This window comes from Ambystoma mexicanum, chromosome 3p, assembly GCF_040938575.1.
Source record: "Ambystoma mexicanum isolate Mex_15411 chromosome 3p, UKY_AmexF1_1, whole genome shotgun sequence".
Taxonomy (NCBI): Eukaryota; Metazoa; Chordata; class Amphibia; order Caudata; family Ambystomatidae; genus Ambystoma; species Ambystoma mexicanum.
This window is the reverse complement of record NC_090925.1, coordinates 156,931,374-156,956,315: the sequence shown is the minus strand read 5'-3', so window position 1 is coordinate 156,956,315 and position 24,942 is coordinate 156,931,374. Positions and strand designations below refer to the sequence as shown.

The following is a 24,942-nucleotide window of genomic DNA, read 5'->3' as shown; positions in this document are numbered from 1 at the left end:
GCACGCTGTGCTCCTCCTTGCTTCTGGTCCAGCATTCCTCAGCCTTGCGGTCTCCTCAGTGTGAAACAGGTTCCCAGATCACTCACTGTCCTGTTTAGAACCACACCTTTTATACTTTGCATATTGGTTAAGTGAAGTCAGGTGTGGATGATTGAAATGAATTGCCTGACTTTGCCTGACTTCATTAAGGTGACAACATGGCCGTTCTCCATAGGAAGCTGTTCCCTGTTGATCCCTATGTGAAATCTTCTTTCCTCTTTGCTTGCTCTTCTTCGTCCCAGTGATTGGGGAGGGAGATATGGGGTATGAAGGTAAGTGACTCCTGACTAAAGAGGAGAGGGTTCTGGCTTGAGTAGGTGAAAGGGGGGAATATCGAGTCCCATGCCTGGGTTCTTTCCTCCCATTTCCCTGCTCTTTCTCAGTATCTGAGGCATTGTGGTACAGGTAGTTCTCAGAGAGTTTGTATACTCCTTTGTTTTCTGACTGAGATCGGAGGAACTGGGAATGGAGATTGGTAAAAAGGGGGAGTAAATGGGAGAATACCATTAGGTTTCTCACACTGACAATACATAAATTACAAAAGTAAACAATGTTCCACTATATCCATGGAATGAAACTAAATATGTAGGTGTCCACTAACCTTGAAGACTGGCAGCCAATAGGTGCCATGCAGTATAATAATAATTATTTGTATTTGTGTTATACTCAACAAATTGACTTTTCACAACAAATTAATTTACATAACAAAACAAGCTAAAAAACAAATGGGTAGCGACAACATTACCTCCAAACAGCACATAAAACCCCCTATTATTATTCCTTTAGTTTCGCCAATTTCGATTTATTTAATAATCTCAGGAGTTCGAGCAACATAAAAGTTTCCTTCCCCACTGTTAGTCTCATCCAAAACTCTTCCGTTTTAAGGCATTCTTCCCTATGTACAAAGCGCGCTAGATATTTTTGCCTAAATGATCGGGTATAACTACAAGTCACGAGTAGATGTTTCAAGTCTTGAGGTATTCCTTCCCCACAGAGGTCATAGAAAGTATCCAGAGGCTCCAACGTCTGCCGAACCCTCGTAATTTCTTTGGTCACGGTTAAATTTAAACAGAACCTCAAAAGTTCTGTTCTCCACCTGCGGTCAGGGAATCTTCTTAGGTATGGCAAGACAAACCCTCTCAATTTATCACTTATCAGCATAGTACTACATCATTTAATTTCTACAAAGCTTGCCCTTGTCGCAATCCAATCAATTTTCAATATGGCACACTTTACTTTATCTGTATTCTCCATAAGGATCATTTCTGATTGCTCACATTTCAACAGAATCGCACATATATCCATTTTCAAATCTACCAAGTAATCACAATTGCCCTGATTCAAGTAGTCTCTTAAGTCCTTGTACAGCAAATTCTCTCCTGATAGCACCACCTGTCTACAGAGTGAAAGCAGCTTCCAATCCAAATACACACGTAAAGATTGCAATCCCAGCTCATATCGTAACTGGGCCATTGGAAGGGACCCCGTCATACGCAGCACTTTCTTCCACAGGAGCCCCTCCAAGTGTACCCAGTTCTCTTACTTTTCTCTTGTAAAATTTACTAAGAGGTAGCATCGAGAATCTACAATATTTGTTCATGATCTTTTTAATTTGACCCGTCAGTTGTGATATCTTACTCTCCAATTCTTCTTCCAACTTTTTTAATGAAGGAAATTACCTTAATTGGAAGCCCAGATATTTAACCTATTTGGTCACTGGAAGAAGTACATTACCCAACCTCCAGGCAAATTCTGGAATCTTTTTTAGTGGGCTACAGAAAATCGTAATTGTTGTTTTTTTTCTGGATTTGCTATGAGGGCATTTGTCTCTGCATATTTCTGAAAGGCTGTGATCATTCTTTGTAGGCCTACCAGAGTATAGTCTAACAACACTATATTATCCACATAGGCTATCCAATTGATCTTACATGATCCTATTTTAGGACTGGCAGAGCAGGGACTGATAGGGATAAACCCCAAATCTGCAAGGTAAAAATTAAAGAGGCATGGTGCTATCATGCAGCCCTGCCTCACACCCCTGTAAATCGGGATGTCACTGGATACATTTCCCTGCATGTGAAGCCTGAATTGGGATATACAGATATATAACTATTGCCAGCAGATTCTCTGCAGATTCTCTGGTAATCCCCAAATATCTTGCTGTCCACATCCAAAAGGGCGATAGGCCGATAATTTAATGGATCAGAACTATTGCCCCTTTTATAGATGGGGACAACAATCGCTCTGGTCCTGGAATCCGGGCATCTTTGTGTTTTTATAATGTTTTTGAATAATTCACAAACAATTTTTGCCCAGGTATCAGATATAATACATTGTACAAAGAACAAAACAGTGATCTTATTGATATTTTTAGATATTTATTTGAAATCCTCTTTAATTCAAACCTTTGATGTAGTATTACAGGAAATGTGCACTAGTAGAAGTATATTTAGCATTAGGACAAAAATTGTCCTGGTGCAAATAAACATTATTTTCATGCATTTATTAGCCAGGGCACATTAATAGGACTAGGGCAAACATTGCCCCTGTTAAATATTGCATTGAAACAATATGTTTTTGCACTACAATACATTTGCCTTCATGCTAACTTCATGTGAACTATTGCAAAGTTTGTGCAATACCACTATAGAGTTAATTCTGCTTTTCCGAAACATGGGGATTGGCACAGGGTCCTTATGCTGAGTTCTTAGAAGCTGGCCAGAACTAGAGAGAATCATTTCATTCTTGAGATAAGCTGGTGGCCTTTGCAAGGAGGCATTGATAAACTGGTGGCCCTTCCAAGGAGTCATTAATAAGCTGATGGCCTTTCCAAGGAGACATTAATAGGCTGATGGCCTTTCCAAGGAAGCATTAATAAGCTGATGGCCTTTCCAAGGAGGCATTAATAAGCTGGTGGTCTTTCCAAGGAAGCTTTGATAGGCTGGTGGCCTTTCCAAAGAGGCATTTGTTAACTAAGACCCCAATTGAATCTGCTGTGTCATCTTTAGGGGTTGAGGTAGATTACGTGTTGTAAGGGGTGGAGCTGAAAGAAAATGGACGCCACCACCACAACTTCAACATGTGCTGTCATAGTCATCCCTGATATGAGAACAACTTCCTGGTTCTAGTCTCCAACAGCACTCTAAATGCCCGTCTGACTACAACTTTACCAAAGAAGAAGACCAAGAAAAAAAGAAGAGGAAGAAGAAGGAGGATGATATTCATATTATAATTATAATTGGTTATTTATAAAGCATTTAATACCCAGAGGTTTCTACGTGCGGACCTGTTGTTCGAACCTGTGTTGCTCTGCGCCATTCCTGCTTCCAAGGCAAGCTCGTTGCCCGTGAGCGATCCTCCCAAGACTGGCTGTGAGACGCCTAAAGTCATTCCTTTGCTGAAACTCCATTCCCAAATTCTTCCTAGTGTACTTACCAGATAATGAAAGACTGGTTCTGTGTGCTCTCCGAGGCCTTCCGATTGCAGGATGTAGTGCACAGTGATCTGCTCTTCGTGATCGGCTTCCAGAGTGTGGTAGATTGGATGGATATTCACGTAGCTGTTGCTTTTGGAGTAAAAGTGATTGACCATTCGAAAGTCGTCTCTGTATGAAGGTGAGACCCAGTTGTGATCCGAACAGTATTGTGAGTTTTTATAGGATACCTAAGAACATATAAACCCAAACACCATTAAAGCAACAGAAGGTGCACAATCACCCACGACTGTGCAACAAATAGCTCACATGGCATCAATCTGGACACTTTCTATCCATCATGCATTACCGTTGGGTACATTCATCAACAATTTGTTATTGCAAAAATGGCGAAACAGCATCTTTATGACAGGCCTCAAAGTATGCACTCGTCACTAGCCATTGGTTTGTGAAAATTAACTCTTGGCAAGTATGAAATGGAATTATGTGTGCATGCGGAGGCTTGAAGGGACTAGTGACTTTGTATGCCTGGCTAGTAGTTTGCAATTTGAAATGTTGACCCCTGCTTCAGACCCACTGTTTGCAAAAGGTAGAATCGACTTTATGTGTCAGCCTTAATACTGATGGGTTTTCACTTCAATTCACACTTGAGTGTTGACACGTTTTTCAAATAACTTTAGGATCAAATGTGGAAGAGTCTTATCCAGTGAAAGAAGGGCGGACGGGTTAAGAAAGAGAGATGCAGAATCTAATACACAAAAAGAAAGACATTAGTGGTGTTCGCTGATCTCTGGACTCTTGTGGATAAACAAATGAAAATTGCACAAAACTAACAGATTCGGATGTTTCAGGTGTCCTGTCTGCAATTGGGGTACAGGAAAATCAGCTCTGCATGCAATTACACCAATGCTTAAGCAGCTTGTTATTTTGTGGTGCACAGCAGTCTAGCCTCACCAATGGCACGGAGATGACATGTGTGTCACCAGACTAGGGCCCTGCAAAGTGTCAGATAGAGGGGGAATTTATACTCAGGAACACGCTATGCATTTTAGCGGCTCTCGATAGGACTGAACGATGGGACACCTTTGAATACATTATTACTGGCTGGAGAAATGGAAGCAAAACTAAACTGCTAGATTTCAGCAACTCCTTCCAGAGAAAGGAGGAGATCCCATGAAAAGGTTGCATGCCATTAGCCACTCACCATTGGTAAGTTAGAACACCCAAAAGGATGAAACCATTCTCCTGGGCTGTTCACGATCTACGCCTGACCTTTACCCTAACACATTCCTTACTCTGTATTTCCGATATTAGCCTTTTTGACCTAAAACAATTGACCTAATGACCAATTTGGTTGAATTTTGCATGGGTGATTTGGCCTTCGGGCAATTTGGTCACATATATTGCAAGATACCAACCCTGGGCCCTGAGCAAATAAGTTGCGGTCAGTTTGCCGCGGTCAAAACAAATTCGGCCAAACATACCCAAACCGTATTTCCACATTAGCACTGTAGCTGTGGTTTGATCTTTTAATCCTATGTAGATGCCTGTCTCTCAGAATGTATGTATGAATGTTTGTGTAATGCACTTGTATAGCTCTGACTGCCTGCAAACGTGACTCTTGGCGCTGTCCACTGACAAAGGCCAGCTCTCACAGAGCCTCCACTGCACCTCAAGGTGGATCAGCATCCTGTGGCCTCACTTATGTAATTGCTCTATATGGATACCTTTCTTAGGTAGAGTTAGGCCATGGACATTCTGGCACTGTTGGTAATTGGCAAGAATTGCTGACTTCAGTAAAAACCCAATTTCTCTTAACCCGTCTCAAGTCCCAAAAATACGATTACACCAAAGTTGAAATTGCAATGTTTTTTTTAGAATTTCTCAAAAAGCTTCAGGTATGTCACAGGTGAAGCTCATATCATGTTCTTTAAATTAATTCAAAGGTGAACTGTTTAGTTTATGTATGTGTGAGTGTGTGCATGTGTGTGTATGTGTGTGTGTGTGCATGCATGTGTGTGTTTGCGTGTTTGTGTGCATAGCAGTAAGATGTATTAATTATTGAGAAAGATATCAATATGTGCACATCTGTTTCCACTCATTTGAGTCTAATTTGTTTTGTTTCAGTGGCAGAATAATATCTTTCAATTTGTAAACTGTAGAACAGAGCTTTGTTTTCCACCTTAACTCAACAGGGCGCCCTGTGCCAAGAAGCCTAATACGCACTGCATGGTTTCGGTGCCTAGGAATTTATTTGGTCCACTTACCATATTTATGTCACATTTAGTGGAGAGGTTCAGAAGGGAGATACAAAAACATGTATAGATTCTGCATCATAAGAGCCACCACTTAGGGGTAAACCGAGTGTAGTGACCATGATGATGTGGAGTTTGACCACTAGGCGGATCAGCCAGTCTTTTCCTGTCCCTTTGAACTGTTTCAGCTTTGACAAATAAATCTGTTTTCCTTAGTTAAATCCTCTTTCCCCACCCCCCCCCACTGACCCCTCACCCACTTCTGGTTTTGGGTGCTTCCTTACCCGTAGGTGAACAGAAAGGCTGCTATGAGAGGAGGTGTCGATGGCAAAGGAAGCTTTTCCCTCCTGGTCTGTGGTGCAGTTTATGTCGCTGTTGTCACGCCCTCCGTAAACGAACACCGTCTCGTTGGCAATGGGAGCCCCGGAGGAGTCCACAAATTGTACCTGTGCAGGAAGAAGGGAAGAAGGGAAGTGAAAGGTTTTTGGGATTGGCCTCCAGTGCCAGGAAATGGAACCCTCTTTGGTGAAAACCAGAAGGATCTGCATCGTCAGTCAATTTTCGCGGGTTGGTTTTGTTCGGAGGAGTTACAATGAACAAACATTAAAGTTGCATTAAAGCCTGTGCTTTTGCACCCCAATTTTTCAACCTAATTCCATTTCTCACATTAAATAGTATACTGGAGACTCATTGCACATCCTGCCTGTCTTCTATGTGGTAAACTAAGGACAGGATGGACTCATGGTCCCATCAAGTGGATCCCCCTCTACATTGTGGAAGGGGGGAGCATCATTCATGGTGTTCCTTGGCTCTCCCGTGCCCCCAGCTGCATACACAGGTGTGACTTATCGTGTCAATTCAGCTTGAAAGCTGCATCAGAGACAGAAGAGAATCTTGGTCTATGTGTGGGATAGAAACTGAAAGAAGTCTGGTCCATTCAGTATATTCCCGCCACATGAGTAGTACAGACATAGAAAGGCCACGCTTGATCATACAGATGCCAAAGAGTCTCCACATGCTTTGAGCTTTCCCTTCTATCCTCATTTGGTAACAGAATCAAAGGGGCTTTGCTGTTTATTGAGTCTGTTCTTCTTGAAAATGTGGCAGAGTCAATGACTCATGGTGTCTGTCCAATGCACGTGGCCTGGAATGATAAAGAAGTGACTCTTGGTCCACTAAGTCTGTCACCAGTACATGCTGTAACCATAAGGTAGAGCAACAGACCTCATTTGGTCTGTTTCCCAGGAGGTAGCACAATAGAGTGAGAAGTGAGTAATGTTCCATCATGCTTACCCTCACCGTGTGGTATAACAGAGATAGAAGGAGATTATGCTCATCATACTTGTCACATCCGACCAGAAAATCCTCACCCTGTGACACTCCCATTGCATGTGTTCCATAGTTTGTCAATGCAGATTTGGAATTTGACTTTGAGACTCTAATACTGGGGGAATCCACCATGCTGGACGACTTAGGGAAACATCAGATTACATGGATTTTACGTGGGGCCATGATGGCGAAAAAACTGATCCTGAGAAATTGGAAATCAGATGTTCACCCGACGTTGAACATGTGGATGGAGGAGATGTATCGCACAAGCAATATTGAAAATGTGATATATTCTGTGAATGGGGAAGGACGTATTTTTGATAAAATATGGAAGGCCTTTTTGGATAAGGGTTAGCCAGTCCTTGGAGCTTCCTGTGTCGAGTTTACCTGTATTCAGATAAGTAGACATGCATGTTTCAATATACTCATTATAATGTTCATGTCTTTTGCTTCTTGGTTTGTTGCTATGCCAAAGTTTTCTAGAAGGTTGTTTTCAGGTCAATATTCTGAATTGCTATTGCTTTTTGACTTTTGCATCACACCTTTTCTGCCCCCTTTTATTTATTATTATTATTATTATTATTATTATTATTATTATTATTATTATTATTATTTTTATTTCTTTTAAAACTTTTTTTTAATGAATGTTATTATTATTATTTTTTTCAATATATTTGTATGGATAATTGTCTATTGTATCTCTTTGTGACACTGATTTCTTCTGTTAATAAATTGGTTTAAAGAAAAAGGAGATTATGCTTCATAAAGCTTATGCATAATGTATAGTGCATCATCATCTAAATAAGAGGGACTTAGGCCTCACTGAATGTGTCCTTAGATTCATTTTAACACAGAGACAAAAGAGGCTTGGAGACCATCTTGCTTACACTCTTTGTGCGCAGTGCACGTGGCAGGTTATTAATCTGTGGCACTGAAAAGAGACACAATGATCTTGATGCACCAGGTGTGTTCATCCCAGTAAAGCACAGCATGTACCAAGCATGGCTAGAGTGACATACTGAAAGTGGGCACTCGTGGTCCATCGAGTCGGACTTCCCGCACGATGTGCAACAGAGACAGGGGCAATGCTTTGCTCACAGGCTCTAGATGCCTGCATGGGATAATACAGATGGGATGCACTCAGAGTCCATTAGTCTCCATGGAAGATACCCATGGTCCATTGTGTCTGTCCTCGCTGCACGGCATCCAACTGAGACAGAAAGCCATCATAAGGGATGGAGCGGGAGCGGTCTATGTTGCGCACATTGTGAATTGAACCAGACCAAGGCAGCCAAACACATGTCCAGAACTTTGTGGCAATGTAACAATGCATGGTTGGCGCATTGTGGCTGATATTTTTCACACGGTTAAATGGTATGAATGCAGAATGGTATTCTCTTTCCCCGCCACAAAGGTAAACCTGTTCTCAGGGATGATTCCGGAGAGGCTCCCTGCTACAGGATAATATTAAGACTCTGGTAGCTGGAATTCTGATACCTACCTGCCCGTGAATAGGAAGTCCTTTCCTGAAGTAGGGGTCCACGTGCAGGAAGCTCACTTTGCCAATGTTGTTGCTGATCTTGCTGGAGCCCTCACCAATGATCTCAACGCCTGAGTGAGAAAATGGAGGAAATTGACATGACCACATCTCATCACTGGAACACTGCAGCAAAGCAAACTCTTTGACTATGCGCATTAAGTTAGATCTGCAGATTTACCCAGGAGCAGAGTGGTTATTCTATTTGGGGTGCAAGACAACTTTATCTGCAGTGCTTTATACCTATGGTCATTTATGGCCTTGAATCATTGATTAACTTGAATTTAGACTGGCTTCAGCTCCTGGAGGGGAAATTTTGGAGACGTATACTAGGTCTTCCCCAATGTATCCCTATTGCAACATTGAGATTAGAACTGGGGCTCCTTTCCCTTAAATCCATAGTATTACGCAAGAGAGCCGAGTTATACATCAAGATTAAGAATTATCCTACTAACCCTCTACTGAAATGTGCAAAAGATGCCATGAGAGCCAGTAAACAGTCTAAACTGGAGAAAGATATGTTGACGCTCAGTGAGGTAAGCGGCTGGTCCCCATGTTGGGGCCAAGATAATCAAACGATGTTTTATCATCTCCATAAGTCTATTTCGCTTTGGGACTGGCAGGAGAACTACAGGCACTTGGCTACTGTGAGAAGCTATAGTTTTGTGACTTATGTCCTCTATACTTTCAAGAAAAGCCAACTGTACCTCAATCTCTGTCCCTCCCCTGCGCTGAGACGTTTAATTATTTTGATGCACATCAATTGTTTACCCACTTTATCAAACAGACCTTGGGACGAAGTGTCTAGAGATTCTATAAGAAATTGCAGAATATTTGGTATTGTAACTAATCCCGAAACCGCAAGACACGTGTTAACACAGTGCCCACTAATGACCCATTATTATTCCAAATATTTTGGAATGTATGTGCACAAAATTGACCATTTGGGATCTAATGAGTTCTGGCACTATTGCATTAACACACTTAACTCTAGGCTTCATATTGCACTGTTTAATATCTGGTCTATTGCAGTAAAACAAATGAGCAGCTGTGACCAGTAGGAGGTATCCTACCTCTCTCTGAACCTAATGATCTCTCTTAGGCTTGGTTGGTTAATCGAACATCATTTTTCCCTCTTGCGTACCTTCTGTTTGGGTGATCTGTTGATTAATGTGTCTTCTTCTTTATTTATCAATGCATTCATGATGTACTTTGTAGCTATACGAGAAAGCTTGCTGAATTGATTACTTGACATCTGACCAATTCATGTATTGACTATCAAGCAAGTAATGTAACTAATATCTTGCTCTTTGCTGAGTTTATGTGTTAAATGTGTAAAGTTTTAATTTGTTTAAAACTGTATCACATTACAATAAATAAATTAAGTTAGAAGTGTTCCATCTGCATAGTTCTGCCACCCCAATTGGCACTAGTTTCACAAATTGATGCTGTTTGTTTAGACGTCCACATTTCCTAGGGCAAACTACATTGTAATATTCTAAGTCATTTGGAACTCATAGTCTCACTGGGTAATTCCTCCACCCCACCGGCAAAAGACAGCCAGTACTACCGCCACCAGTATTACCGTTACCAGCACTCCTAATCTGGCAGTGATACCGCTGGACTGAGAGCCTGGAATTACCACCAGGATACCGGCAAATTCAAAATGAGACCCCAATTTCAAACAGTTTGCATTCTACAACGTGAGATTTCTGTTTTCATAAGGTTTACAGTACCTGTCCCCTCCTCCTCCATTGTGGCGGTGACCTTGATTTCATCCTCATAACCAGAACGCTTCATCTGGAATACTTTGGTTGGCACCACTTCATGAAAGCACCCATTCTTATCCACCTGCAAAGATGAGTATTGATGTTTAATGTTTTAACATGTTCACATAGATCGTGTTTTGTCAGCATAAGCGCTCAACTATGATGGACTTGAGCTTCCCACACAGGAAGACACCTGTCGAATTCCTGCAGGTGCATCATTACCCAACAAAAGGTGACACGGCAGAAGCTATTATGCAACGCAAGTGAATGAGAGAACATTACAGGTTAGTCTTCAGAAAGATTGTGTTTGTGCCTAAAAGCATTTTATTAACTATTAGCTAAGAATAAGAGCTTTGGACCTGCTCCCGCCCTTCACCACTGGAGAAAGAGTGCAAATATTGACCAGACCTTCTGGTGTCTTATTGAACATGAACTCACTCCATCCGTGTACACTGCTGTTTGTCTTGTGCAACATCACTTCTTCTGACATCAGTGTCAATTTCATTAGTGCATTCCACGTCTGTCTTTAGCAAAACCTGTTTCAGTTACATTCATATCACTTATGACAGGGGCCAGTAACCTCCAACTTTCCAGATGGTTGGTCTACAACTGCCATGACCCTTCACCTTGAATTTGCACGGTTGGTCTGATGGGACTTGTAGTCCAAAACATGTATAGAACCAAAGGTTGAAGGCTCCTAGCTCATGACATAAGGGCACACTTAATTATTGTTAAGGGGATTACCATCCTGAGTTTGACTCTTGCAGCATTAGTACCCTACCTGCTTTATACGCAATCAGTGCAGCTTGTAAGGTTGATGAAAAGAGTCTTGCATAGGCCAGAATCCCTGATGCTGGTGAGCCTGAATGATTACAGTCTTACATACCCATGTTCACACAGAATACTGAATAAATGCAGTTGATTAATTTCAACTATGCATGGCACAATTTCCTACTAAGAGAGACACCACCTTTCACGGTTAGATTTTTTTATATGCTAGATTTGTATACACAATTGCTCAATCCAAATACCTTAAAAATTGTTCAATGCACTGTCCTATGATAACGTCAGTTAGAAGGTACAGGAGCTGCTGCTACGTGGCCTTTACATTGCAATTTACCCGTTTGATATCAACTGTTTCACACATTCAGCCCAGTCCTCCCCAACTTGTTTTTATAATCTTAGACAAATCGAGTTATCCCTGATTTCTTCACGGTCCTCCAAAGATAGCCGTGGTTTCTCTAAGACATTAACCATTTTGTCCACATGGAGAGATCTGCATTACGGCTTATACCCTTCCACATGTCCACGAAGGAGTCTGTTAAGGATTTTCAGATTCATCGACATTTTAGTTACAAATTGCTATATTTTACATATTATCGTTTTATTCAAAATTGAACCAAGGCTTTGGAAATAGGGTAAACAATTTCAACTTGATCTAAAGTATCAATAACAAACAATAGCTTAATGATACAATGCAAAACATTGCTTGCAATTAGTTATCGGTACAGCTCATCAGCATATTCACACATTAGGCCTTACTAGTAACTAAAACTAAGGTGATCGTTGGAGAATTTGCAACTGGCTTTTTCTGAAATATCCCCTTTCAATTAAACAAAAGACCTCAAACAGAAAGGTAGACAAAAAGAAAAGCAGAGGAGGTTATGCATGGATAATGAAGATGGTGAGCAAAATAACACCTCACTATAAAACCATTCAAAATGCCCTTACACATCTGTAAACATATGGAAAGTTGTTATTGGTGGATGTGTTGCCTTCATCAGCACCAGCACTTCACTGAGATTAAGCAGGTAGGACACCTAAGGTTTCACTTTTCATAATCAGGATATGATATTGTATTGTTCTGCCAGCTGTGCTCTACAAAACAATTCCCTTAAGCCGTAGGGAATTTTCAACCAAGATCTGTAAAGGTTTAGGAGCGTTAGTGGTGGAGAACCTTTGATTTGATGAACGCTTTTTTTCTCCATATCAGGGTTTACTGTCAATAACTAAGCGCTGTTATTTCATGAACAATGGAGTACAATTATTACAGAAATATAGCCTTTTCTTTAGACAGCCTCACAAATCAGAGCAGTTGATGACGGCTGTCATCTAAATTGATTCTTTTATAATTATAACGTGGCCGTGCAACCAAGTATTCCTTAGTTCTACATATTCTCTGTAAATGCAACTTTATTAAGGATGATGACAGGGCCAAATAAAATCTGCTCATGTTCACGTTGTATATTGATGGTATTGTGTGTAGATTGCTAGCCTGAAAGTGATCCTATGGAGGTAGTCCTTCTCCCAGCGAGTGGAGCCTCAGGTATTCACTTTCCGGAATCCTATATTCAAGTTTGACTGATTGAGATGTGTCTGCACGACTGCCCCACACTAGAGCTAGGTAGCCCCTTCCGGAGGATATCCACGTTCTTCAAAGAAATGCTTTATTATTGAGTTAAAACTTTTTGCTTTCAATTATTGGTGATTTCACAAAAAACTATTTCCCTTGACTGAAGTAGACAACAGATAACTGCGGGTCTGCAACATGAGTACATTTATTCTGGGCCTCATGTATTTCCCATGGAAGGGGCCTACTGCATTTCAAGATTACAGATGTTCATATCACACTGTCTTCCCATGTCTCTAGAGCTTAACACATCTGAAATATTGATGAGGAACATACGACTTCTGATAGAAGTCGAGGACTGGAAAACCAAAATTTCTCCTACCTATATCTTTTCAAATTCTATATAAAATTGGAAAATATTTTCCAAGAGGATTCCTTATTGCTTGGGATAATTACCCTTCTCAGCATATGGCCATCTGTTTTGCCTTGTGTCATAACATGGGGGTGGGTCAGTATTGCCTGATAATGACCACTCCCAAGGTCTATAAAGCTGTATTATATTGGAAAATCAGTTTGTGCACAAAAATCGTATTCATGATATTCTGTAGAGAGAGCCTGTTTATGAACCAAGTGCCTTCTTGTGATCAGGCAACATCACTGTATATACTTGTATATATTGAAAATGTTGAAAGTTCATAAACTGTTCTGGCTTTTTCCCAATTGTTTTGGGATCTCAGAGGGAAAATGGAAGTTAGGAACTTAAGGTTAATAGTAAGAAAGCGAGATTGACCAATAATCAAAGCAGATGTTGATGTCCCTTTGCGGGTTGTATCTTAAGGTGTCCAAGGTCTATGGCTGTGTCCACTGGGCATGTCTTGTTGCCTTAATGTCATGGTCCCACTTGCCTTTGGAAGTAGGGGGATAGTGCTGCAGTATTTGATATTGAATTCTGGCAGGAATTCACCCAGACCAGTTACTTGTTGAGCTTCAGTATTAACATTGTGAAGGTGGTTTCATGATCAGACACACTTTCCTCTAACATACACCAGTCCACATTGTTCATCAGTGGAGATCAGCATTGAGCAGTCATTGCTCGGGGCAATCTTACAGTGGGATATACTATTGTTCCTGGTGTTTTCCCCCGACCCTCTTGGTAGCTGCGGCGTTCACCTCTTCCCATACGTAGACTAGCATCTGGTTCCCAAATCACACAACTCACCCCACCCTCTCTGCGTGGCCATGTTTCAGACTCTCTGCGCCTCTGTGTGGCTCACTTTAAGTCTACTGTCTATTCCCCCCACCTTCCCTTTTTCTACCATCTCTTTACTTGCTTTCCCCTCCCATACTCCGTCTTTGTTCCTCAATTACCCCCAATAGTTCATGTCTATTGCTACTCCTCCTCTTTTCTAACTGCTATAAACGAGTGATGTGGACTACCCATGATGTCCATGCTATGTTTGACAGCTAGAAACTGACAGTGAAAGAATTGACTGGATAGCACCAGTCACAAGACTCTCATGGTGGGGTACAGCTTTAGAAAAGATTGTATTGATCGGTCTGTTTCATAGAACAGTGGTGACCTGGAGGTCTCACCGTTTTTAACATTATGTCGTAGCTTCATTCCATGGTCCTTTGCCACAGGCCCACTTTTCTTCTGAAAGGTGTGGGCCTATATTGCATTATTTACACATTGGGGCCATGTGAATACTACGGTGCTACCCGTCCTCCCCTCCGTCTCAGTTCAGGTTCTGAGGTCTACACTTACAGGGCTTATAGATCAGACCTCACTGGCCATATTGTGTTAGCCCCTCATCTGAAATCCATCAGATATGTCACTATCAGGACGCCCCGTCCTGAAAGATATAGGTATCGTTGTACCAGAAGGGAAGGAACACCAGTACATAAGAGGCATCCCAGAAGGGAAGAAACACCAGTACATAAGAGGCATCCCAATAGGGAAGAAACACCAGTACATAAGAGGCATCCCAGAAGGGAAGAAACACCAGTACATAAGAGGCATCCCCCATTTTGTTGCCTTGAGTATAAAATAATCCCTGATGTGGGTAGTGCTCTGGGGGTGCAATGTTTGACAGGTACCCCTATTAAAGTAAGTAAATATAAGTAGTAAATCCTGACCTCCAAAGATCATGTTTCATAGGTTAAGCATATGTACAAAAACACATATATCCAGAACACACCTTACATATATAAGCATGCTTAGCCAATGCAATGTGTTCATGTGTAAAGTACTATTAATGAGCTGAATCTCTTTATGTTCCCTTCCTGTGGTTTCACCCCATGTCAGCTCCCCTTCTATTTGTAGGCAGGTGGTCTCTGCTAATGTTGGGGGGTTTGAGCAGGAAGAGGAATCAACAGGTAGACGGGGCAGAAGAGGGGGAGTGAAGCATCTCTATTCCAGTCACAGATGGTTCCTCCTTAACTTGTATCTCCATTTTACGAAAATAATATTTCCAGGGCACTAAACATAAACATCTAACTGCTCGCCTTCTCCCCTTACTGTGTTGCCAGCTCTTTGCAGGAGCCTGTGTCATTACTATCAGTGCTTCGGTGGACGTGGACTCCGTAGGGCCACAGGGCATGTCAGTGCAGTTGCTATCACTGTGGCGATCAGCGCCTCCTAGGCTCCTTGAGGCCCATCCCCTGCAGAACTATTACGAGTTTGATGGTGCAGTAAAAAAGTGGCGGTAATTCTGTTACTGCAACTTTTTTTGGTAATAATGGATTTACTGTCAATTCTACCACAATGTCAAATTCTGACTTTGGAGGAAAAGTGGAGGATTCACCTCCAGCAAAAAACTTCAGGTAAATACTCCACTTTTCCTATCAGAATCAGCAGATTTACATCTGCGGAATTACCGCTCACAGTAAATGCGCAAAAACCCCTATGGCGTCCCATGGACTCCAGAAATAGGGAATTAAACTGCCCTAACACCTCCCATAATCCTGTGGTAAGGTCGTGTGACCGAGTGGCAGTAACGTTAAATGAGCATTCATTTGGCAGATTTACTGCCGAATTACCGCCAAACTCATAATGAGGTAGTACATCCTTGCTGGAGAGAGGACTCGTGTCATCTGGAAACTTTGCTGTGACTCATTGCTGGAGCCTTTAAACAGTCGCTGAGAGTAGGAGCAAGGCTCTCGTAGCAGAGAGCATTGTACGTCCGCCTGCCCTCATTTTAGGGTAGGTTGATGATTCAAATCATTCCTGCCTTCTGGCCCAGACCCTCGCTACCCAGAGGATGGAATCCTTGCAGGGCCTTGCCCGGAAGGGTCTACCTTTGCATAACAACTTGCACCAAAGAAAGACAATGGGCCTCATTCCGAGTTTGATGGTAATTTGGGGGTAAATCTGCCAAATTACTGCCGAAATGGGATATCGTTACCACCACTCGGACCTGTGGATTTACTGTTGTATTCCGAATGGTGGGTATTCCCCATTTTTGGAGTTCATAGGACTCCATGAAGACTTTTGGCAGATTTACAGCCGGGGGAATTACAGTGAGGTAAATATGTCGATCTTTGGCAGTAATAAAGAAGATTTGTCTCCAGCTTTTTCCTTGAGGCAAGTCTTCCTCTATACCTCCAAACTTGTTGGACGGTGGTGCGATAATGCAGCGGTAGCAGAATTACTGCCACATGACTGCCGGTTTTACGTTCACCGCAATACTTGCCCCATCATTTGTTTTTTGTCCGCCTGCAGCTAGTTTACTGCTAATAAGTGAGTGCAAGTGAATATACAATAAAGGGAGTTTTCTATGTGTCTGTGTAGGGAATGTTATGTAAAGATAACTCTATGATAAGCATTTCCTTCACGGTTTGACTCACTGCAATGTTATTGGTGCTCAGCACTCTTACTCAGATCCCAGCTGTAATACAGTCCCTGACATGAGAACACACACATACTTACCCTGCTGTTTGTGAATCTTTTTAGTGCATGTTTATAACTGGCGATTGTTCTTCTTATGGGATTACTCAGGTATTCCCTATCCCTTCAGGTGCAGGCACTTCCAACCACACTTATGCACATGGCACGTTCGACTACCCGAACCTACTCAGGAGGGGGGCCGGGGGAGTGGGTAGAAGGAGTGGGCCAGTGCGAGTGAGTAGAAGCAGTGAGCCAGGGGGAGTGGGTAGAATCACCAGCAGCCTAGTTCCTTGTAGCCAAACAGGTTGGGGGCATTAATTACTTACTATGGCACAGCAACAGGGTATGTAAACAGAGGATCAGGCCTTCTTCCAGTGGTCAAACCTCTTTCTGCCCATGCCAACTTTATACTGCCCTTTCCTGCTGCCCTGAGGCCTCGCTCCCAATTTAACCGCATTCTGGTCCCCAGATATGATCGCCTCTGCCCCAGCCACAGTTTATGCTCGTATCTGATCATTTTATGGACTTTTTCTCACATGTTGCTTTTATCACCTATACTTTTTCTTAACCCAACATTGTTAAACTGTAAAAATGTTCAATATATATTTAAAAAATGTGGAAAGTGTACTCACTGTTCGGGAGTAATCCTCACAGACAGCCTGCGACTCCTTCCCATAACAGTTGCTATAGCGTTGGCGATACTTCCTGCAGACGCTGACTTTCATGACCCCTGGCACCGGCTTCCCATAGGTGTACCTACCGAGAAGAAGAGCAGAAACCGAAGTAGGTTACGCATTCAGCGGCATCGGAGGAGATGCAATACTAGCCAACTATCCCCATGGACTCTCATATTTCTATTTTAGTAATATTTAAGCTTGTGTGGGGATCAGAATTCTATGAATCTACTGCATGAGGGACATTCATGTCAAACTCCAAATCCTTTCTTATCTCTCCAGTAAGGAGGACAACTACTTAACAGGGTCCACCGTCTGCGACCAATACAATCAACCAGACCATAAGGAGGCCAACTACTTAACAGGGTCCATCGTCTGCGACCAATGGAATCAACCTGTCCATAAGGAGGCCAACTACTTAAGAGTGTCCACAGTCTGCGACAAATACCATCAACCTGGCCATAAGAAGGGCAACTACTTAACATGGCCACCCTCTACGACCAATACAATCAACCTGACCATAAGGAGGCCAGCTATTTAACAGTGTCCATTGTCTGTGACCGGTGCAATCAACCTGACCATAAGGAGGCCAACTACTTAACAGGGTCCACCGTCTGCGACCAGTGCAATCAACCTGACCATAAGGAGGCCAACTACTTAACAGGGTCCATCTGCGACCAATGCAATCAACCTGTCCATAAGGAGGCCAACTACTTAAGAGTGTCCACAGTCTGTGACAAATACCATCAACCTGGCCATAAGAAGGGCAACTACTTAACATGGCCACCCTCTACGACCAATACAATCAACCTGACCATAAGGAGGCCAGCTATTTAACAGTGTCCATTGTCTGTGACCGGTGCAATCAACCTGACCATAAGGAGGCCAACTACTTAACAGGGTCCACCGTCTGCGACCAGTGCAATCAACCTGACCATAAGGAGGCCAACTACTTAACAGGGTCCATCATCTGCGACCAATGCACTCAACCTGTCCATAAGGAGGCTAACTACTTAACAGTGTACACGTTCTGCGACCAATACCATCAACCTGACCATAAGGAGGCCAGCTACTTAACAGGGTCCATCGTCTGTGACCGGTGCAATCAACCTGACCATAAGGAGGCCAACTACTTAACAAGGTCCCCCGTCTGTGACCAATACAATCAACCTGACCATAAGGAGGCCAACAAGTACATGTGAGGGGAAGCCGCAAAAATCAGCTCTTACTCCTGGAGGGGGAAATTCATAGAGAGGGGGAGAGGGGTACCAAACCCCCAGAATGAGGATCCCTCTTTAGAGTGACCAGGGTGAATAAGTCATGCTATCCCCCATAGACAAAGAATATAAGGGAAACCCAAAGATCACCTCTAAAATGTTGAGAGGATACCTTCCAAGAGGGGCCTTGATTCAATAGGTTTGGAGACTGAAATTCACGCTCTTTACTTATATATTTAAATGGTTCTTATACCGCATCAGAGTTGCCAATTATGTTGAAGAGAGACAGTGGGTAGATTGAATGTTCCCCTAAATGTCAGCGTTTTGTTGCTCCAAAGAATATTTCAAAAAGGTGAAGGTGTATGAAAGCTCCAGCGCCCCTTACTCCCACCTCTGAGTAGATCCATGAGCACGGAGACGACTCATTGACTGTTGAACATATCGAAGCCCTTCTGTGGGGGAGAAGGGTCAATGGTCGTGAAGTCGTGAAGACTTAAACACACCTTCATCGCCTGCACAATATACTTTATTTTGGTTCACTCACTTGGCACAAGCCGTCATTTTAAATTCTTCATCCAGGATGGTGAGCGTCTTGGGCATTGTGGTGACAACTTCAATCTTTGGTAAAACTGTGAAGGTAAAGAGAGCGTTAATGTCCCTGCATTACTGCTCCTATAAATTAGCTTCCTCAACGAGCACGGCTGCAGCTCAGCTGAAGCAAGCCCAGCGGTGCCCTTGTACATTACTCTACTGCTAAGGCCTGCGTTATTACTTCAGCCAATTTACTTAACACATTACTGCATGCAGCACTGCCCATCACCGCATGCTGTAATTCTTGAGATCTGCATCATTAAGAGGAGTTTGCCTGGGTCGGTGGTAATTGTTATACAGAAGAATATGCCATGTGGTATTTCTGTAAAGCTACAAGCATTATTTTTAGGGGAAGGGCGGTGAGAAACACAATATATGCTTGGTATGACATATGGAAATGCTATAGGCTTATGTTGGCTGTATCATAGATTGTCATTTATTTTAGTACATCCAATGAAAATGTTTTCAATTTCCCTAATCCTTCTATATCATCCTTTTCCTTCTCCATCATACCTTTCCTACTCCTTCATTCTAGTTATTCTCCTTCATCATAGACATTCCACTTCATTCCCACCCTTTAACATAATCCACATCCTTTGTTCTAATTCTTGTTCTATGGCCTTTTCCTTCATCATAGTTCTTCACCTTGATTGTACACTTGCTCCTCTGTCAGAGTTCTTAGTACCCATCCTTCACCTTCATCCTCGACTTCAATCCTAGTCCTTCGAAACCCATCCTAGTCCTGCTCCTTCAGTGCAGTGCTTCATCCCAGTCAGTCTCCTTTATCCTAGTCCTTCTTACTGGTCCTTCTCCTTGGTACTATTCATTAATCCTAGTTCTTCTCCAATGTACTTGATCCTTCCTTTTTTCTACTCCTTCGCCTTTGTCCATGTCATTTTCCTTCATCCTAATCCTCCTTCATTCTAGTCCTTAGTCCTAGTCCTTTTTATTCAACCTCATCCTTTTCCTTCATCATAGTTCTTCTACTTAATCGCATGTCTTCCTACTAGCCTTTTGTCTTTGCCAAAGTCCTCCTCAAACCAGCCTTGTCCTTCTCCTTCAGATCAGTTTTATTTTATCCTAGTCCTTCTCATCCATCCTTTTCCTTCTCCTTTAGTTCTGTTTTTCAGCCCAGTCCTCCCCCTTCATCCCAGTTCTTTGTGGTAATCCTTCTCCTTTGTCCTTGTCCATTACTTTCAGCCTACTCCACCTTCAGTGTTGTCCTTAGTCCTAGTCCTGCTCCTTGGACTTCGTCCTTCTCCTTCATCCTGGTACTTCTACCTTATCGCAGGTCTTCATCCTAGTCTTTTTCCTTTACCATAGTTCTTCTCATCCATCCTTGTCCTTAGTCCTAATCCTTCACCTTTGCCATAATTCTTCTCCTTCATCCTAGTTGTACATCCTAGTTGATCATCTTTGCTGTGTCTGTCTTCATCATACTAGTCCCTCTCTTTCATCCTTGTCATTTTCCTTCACCCAAGTAATTCTCGGTTGTCCTCCTCTGTCGTTTTAGCCATCTTTCATCCTAGTCCTTCTTCTTAGCCCTTCATCCTTGTTCATCAGTCTTCTTCATCCTCGTCCTTCTCCTTCATCCATGTCCTTCTCTTTTGCTCTAGTCATTCATCCTTGTCAGTCAACCTCTCCATAACACTCTTTATCTTATCTCCTGTATCGCTCTATCTGTCTTTTGTTCTATTCCACCTTCATAAATCCCCCTCTGCCTCCCTCGCTGATATTCTTTCCCACTTTCTTGCGTTCTCTTTCTGTCTCTCTGACCCTTCCTCTTGATAGGGTGTGTGTTGTTGGTTGGAGTGGAAATGGTTAAAGAGTTTGAAAGGCGGCTCGATGCTGAAATCAGAAAATGGGATTTCATCTACGAGAAGGTCCCTGTTATGCTGAAACAACCACAGGAGTCCCTGCATATGGAGCTCTTGGGGTATTTCAATATTTCGCAACGGGGGGCCTTCCCTGGTTGGATGGGATAATATATGCATGAAAATTAAGCAGTTGAGCAGCTACTTCAGCTGTCCCAGAGGTAAGTTCTAAGGCATTTATTGCTGCTCATATATTTCATAGTCTGAAATCTGCACGTGGACTTCACACTGCTAGATCTTCCTTGCTTCACTAACTAGCAGGTTTAAGTGAATGTTGATGCCCTCTTTGCCATGTATGTCTGCATTCTATGTCAGAGTGGTACAGTCCGAGCACCATTGGCGGCCGTGGGTAATTGGGATTTGAAGGGATGTGGTAACATTATTGATGCTGCCATGCCGATGCTAGAGAGATGTAGCCGCATGTATAGGCTGTGGGCTTTGTGCCTCGGATGCCCATGTAAAATGATGGGCGTATTCCATCAGGCTGCAGAGGCCAACACCTCACCTAATAAGGACACACGGCGACTGGACCTACAACTTGGGCTGATACAAATGTGTGCCTATAGATGCAGAATGCAACAAACAACTGCAAAGGCCAATACTGTGGGCACAGTCATTGCCTGCATTGTGGAGGGGCATGGATTATGTACAGTAAAGAACATGCAGCTACTGGCATAATTATTTAAGTCACAACGTTACACATTCTGATCTGTTTGTGCCCTGCAGAGGAAAGGACGTGAGAAGGAGGGTATCAGATACGCCTTGTTTTGGTCCCCACCCCACATGTCTGGTTGTTCCTGCACTGAAGGGAAGCACTCGGGATTGCCTTCACGACATGAAGTCCAAGCAATTATGCCACCAGTGGGCGCCAAATAATGTAATGTATAAATATTGACCTTTTAAATTGCTGGTTATGTTGTATTTCTAGTCACTGAGAAGGTGCAATGTCTTTCATTGGATGATATTTCAGTGTGAAGAAATAAGGGCAAAGAGAAACAGGGAACAGCACACACGATCAACCATGAAACATGCATGCAGATAAGCACATAGATGCCTTGATAGTTGCAGCACATGCAGCTATGCAGCGCAGAAAACAAACGAACATGCCAGTGTTGCCGGTATAAGAACACACTCATGATGGCTGTGCCCAAATATTGACAGTATTTGGCACCGTAAGAACACATCTGTTATGGTGATGCCAAAAGATTTCCAGCATGTGCCCATCTTAGATGACACCTGTGATTGCTTTGCACCAAAATGCACTCTTTTCACCCCTGTAATCATATACTCGTGATGGCTTTGCCCAAATATTGGCAGTATTTGCCCACCTTAAATTACACCTGTAATTGCTTTGCACCAAAATGCCATCATGTCACCCCTCTAAGCACATACCCGTGATGGCTTTGCCCAAATATTGCCAGCATTTGCCCCTGTGAGGACTCACAAGTGATGAATTGCCCCACATTTTACCAACATTTGCCCCTCTTAGGACACAACGGTGATGGCTTTGCAACATAGGGCCCGCATTTCATCCCTGTAAGGACACACCTGTGATTGCTTTGCATCAAAATGCCAGCATTTGCCCTTTAAGGGCAGACGTGTGATGGTTTAGTTGCCGCATTATGCGAGCAGTTGCACCTGTAAAGATAAACCTATGAGGGCTTTGCCGCAACATGCCAGCATTTTCCCCAGTATAACTGTGCAATGGGCTACTTGCACCATAGACATAGTAGAAATACTAGTTCAAAACTGACGTCTTTTTGCTATGCCTATGTTCAATTTAATAGCATGGAACCCCAAGGTTGCATGGGTTTTTCAGAGTTAAAGGGTATTTACTAGGCATATGGGCTTCATTTAGGTGTGGATGACAACATAATGCTCAATAATTTCTATGTTAAACTTCAGGGGCCTTTTCACAATTTTACAAATAGGCCCTAATTCCTTAACCTATTGTTACCGTTACCGCCACACTCGTGATGATGTCCGTAGGGGTTTCTAAACCGTTTATGCCCATTACATCGAAGGCACATTTGGTCCATGCCCACTTGTTTGCAATTCTGCAACACATTTCCTTGCAAACAAATATGGCGGGTGGGTTTAGGTATTTAATGATGGTTTGGTGATGTGGTGGGTGTTGCAGTGGTCTTGCCCCACATTTTATTTGCAAGGAACTGCTTTGCAAAGAAAGAATTGCGAACATACACCCCTGACAAAATGGCACGAACAAACCATGTAGAACCATCTAAACATTGCTTTTTCCGCTACTTGTACAGCTTTCTTTTTCCCTACGACATGCCACTCCTATATACCTGTGTTGGCCTTAAGTATTCCTACCATGTCTATATTCCTTCGTTTTCTTCTGCCCTATGCTTCAAATTTCAGTAAACATCAGTGTTCTTGAACTGTTCTCCTCCCAGTTCCATGCCAATAAACTGTCTGTAATGTAATAACCAAAGATGCATGAGCTGTAATGATTAATCTGTTTGTAGCAATCATAATGTGCCAATGACTGCTACCAATCCTGTACCCCCTGTAACTAAGTTCCTGCAAGTAACAGCGCAATGCCCCTGGGCTGTCTGTGCGCTATATAAATAGAAATAAATAAATAAATAAAATATACCTTAGTGTTCATTTGCATATTCCTACCATATGAATGCATCTGCCATCTAAGCATACTGTGGTGTTCATTTGCTATAGTCCTTCTATCCACATATGCTATAGTGTTCTCTTATTATTTCTCCTATCATCATCTTTATATCCCCTAATATTCTCTTACTGGACTCTCACCATCTCTATATACATTGCAGTTTTCACGCTGCAAGCCTCCCACGGTACTCATGCCATCTCTACAGGCATTACAATTCCCTTGCCTATGCCTCCCAACTCGGCCTGCACTACTGTGCTCTTGCTGTACTCATCCCATCTCTACATGCATTACAATTCCTTTTCCCTATGCCTCCCATCTCGGCCTGCCCTACTGTACTCTTGCTGTACTCATCCCATCGCTAAATGCATTAGAATTCCCTATCTCTATACACCTTACTGCTCTCCTTCTGTAATCTTCCCATCCTAGATTTCTCTTCCTGGACTCCTAACTTCTCTATATACCTTACATTTCTCCTTCTGGATTCCTCCCATCTCCCAATACCCCTAGCTTTCTCTTGTCTACTCCTGCCATCCCTTTAAACCTTAAATTTCCCTTTCCGTATGCCTTTGATCTCTATATACCCTAAAGGTCCCTTAGTGTCCCTTGCCATCACTATGTAGGTTACAGTTCTCCCCTAATCTGCCTCTGCATTAGACTTCCTTTACCTCACACAACATCCCATAGACGATATAGGGATTTATTAAAATATGTGCTCTTGCTGTACTCATCCCATCTCTGCATGCATTACAATTCCCTTTCCCTATGCCTCCCATCTCGGCATGCCCTACTTTTCTCATTCCATCTCTGCATGCATTACAATTCCCTATCCCTATGCCTCCCATCTCGGCCTGCTCTACTGTACTCTTGCTATACTCATGCCATCTCTACATGCATTGCAATTCCCTATCCCTATGCCTCCCATCTCGGCCTGCCCTACTGTTCTCTTGCTGTACTTATGCCCACTCTACATGCATTGCAATTACCTTTCCCTATGCCTCCCATCATGGCATGCCCTACTGTACTCTTGCTATACTCATGCCATCTCTACATGCATTGCAATTCCCTATCCCTATGACTCCCATCTCGGCCTTCCCTACTGTTCTCTTGCTCTACTCATGCCATCTCTACATGCATTAGAATTCCCTTTCCCTATGCCTCCCACCTCGGTATAGCCCGATGTTCCCATAATTGACTCTTGAAATCTCTACACACCTTACCGTTCTCCTTCTGTAATCTTCCCATCTGTATGTACCCTAGATTTCTCTTCCTGGACTCCTGACTTCTCTATGTGCCTTACTTTTCTCCTTCTGTATGCCTTCCATCTCCCTATACCCTACCTTT

At 42.7% G+C, this 24,942-nt stretch overlaps 1 protein-coding gene across 1 annotated transcript in view; it reads right to left on the bottom strand.

Annotated features, from left to right (window-relative positions):
• The window catches only part of LOC138580188 (alpha-2-macroglobulin-like), a 450,387-nt gene that overhangs the window by 296,027 nt on the left and 129,418 nt on the right, over positions 1-24,942 (bottom strand). The window contains exons 7-12 of the mRNA XM_069650526.1: positions 19,034-19,118; positions 17,231-17,354; positions 10,330-10,444; positions 8,558-8,667; positions 6,012-6,173; positions 3,475-3,702 (exon numbers count right to left, since the gene is read on the bottom strand). Coding sequence (XP_069506627.1) covers positions 3,475-3,702; positions 6,012-6,173; positions 8,558-8,667; positions 10,330-10,444; positions 17,231-17,354; positions 19,034-19,118 — 824 coding nt within the window. The remainder of the gene's footprint in view (positions 1-3,474; positions 3,703-6,011; positions 6,174-8,557; positions 8,668-10,329; positions 10,445-17,230; positions 17,355-19,033; positions 19,119-24,942) is intronic.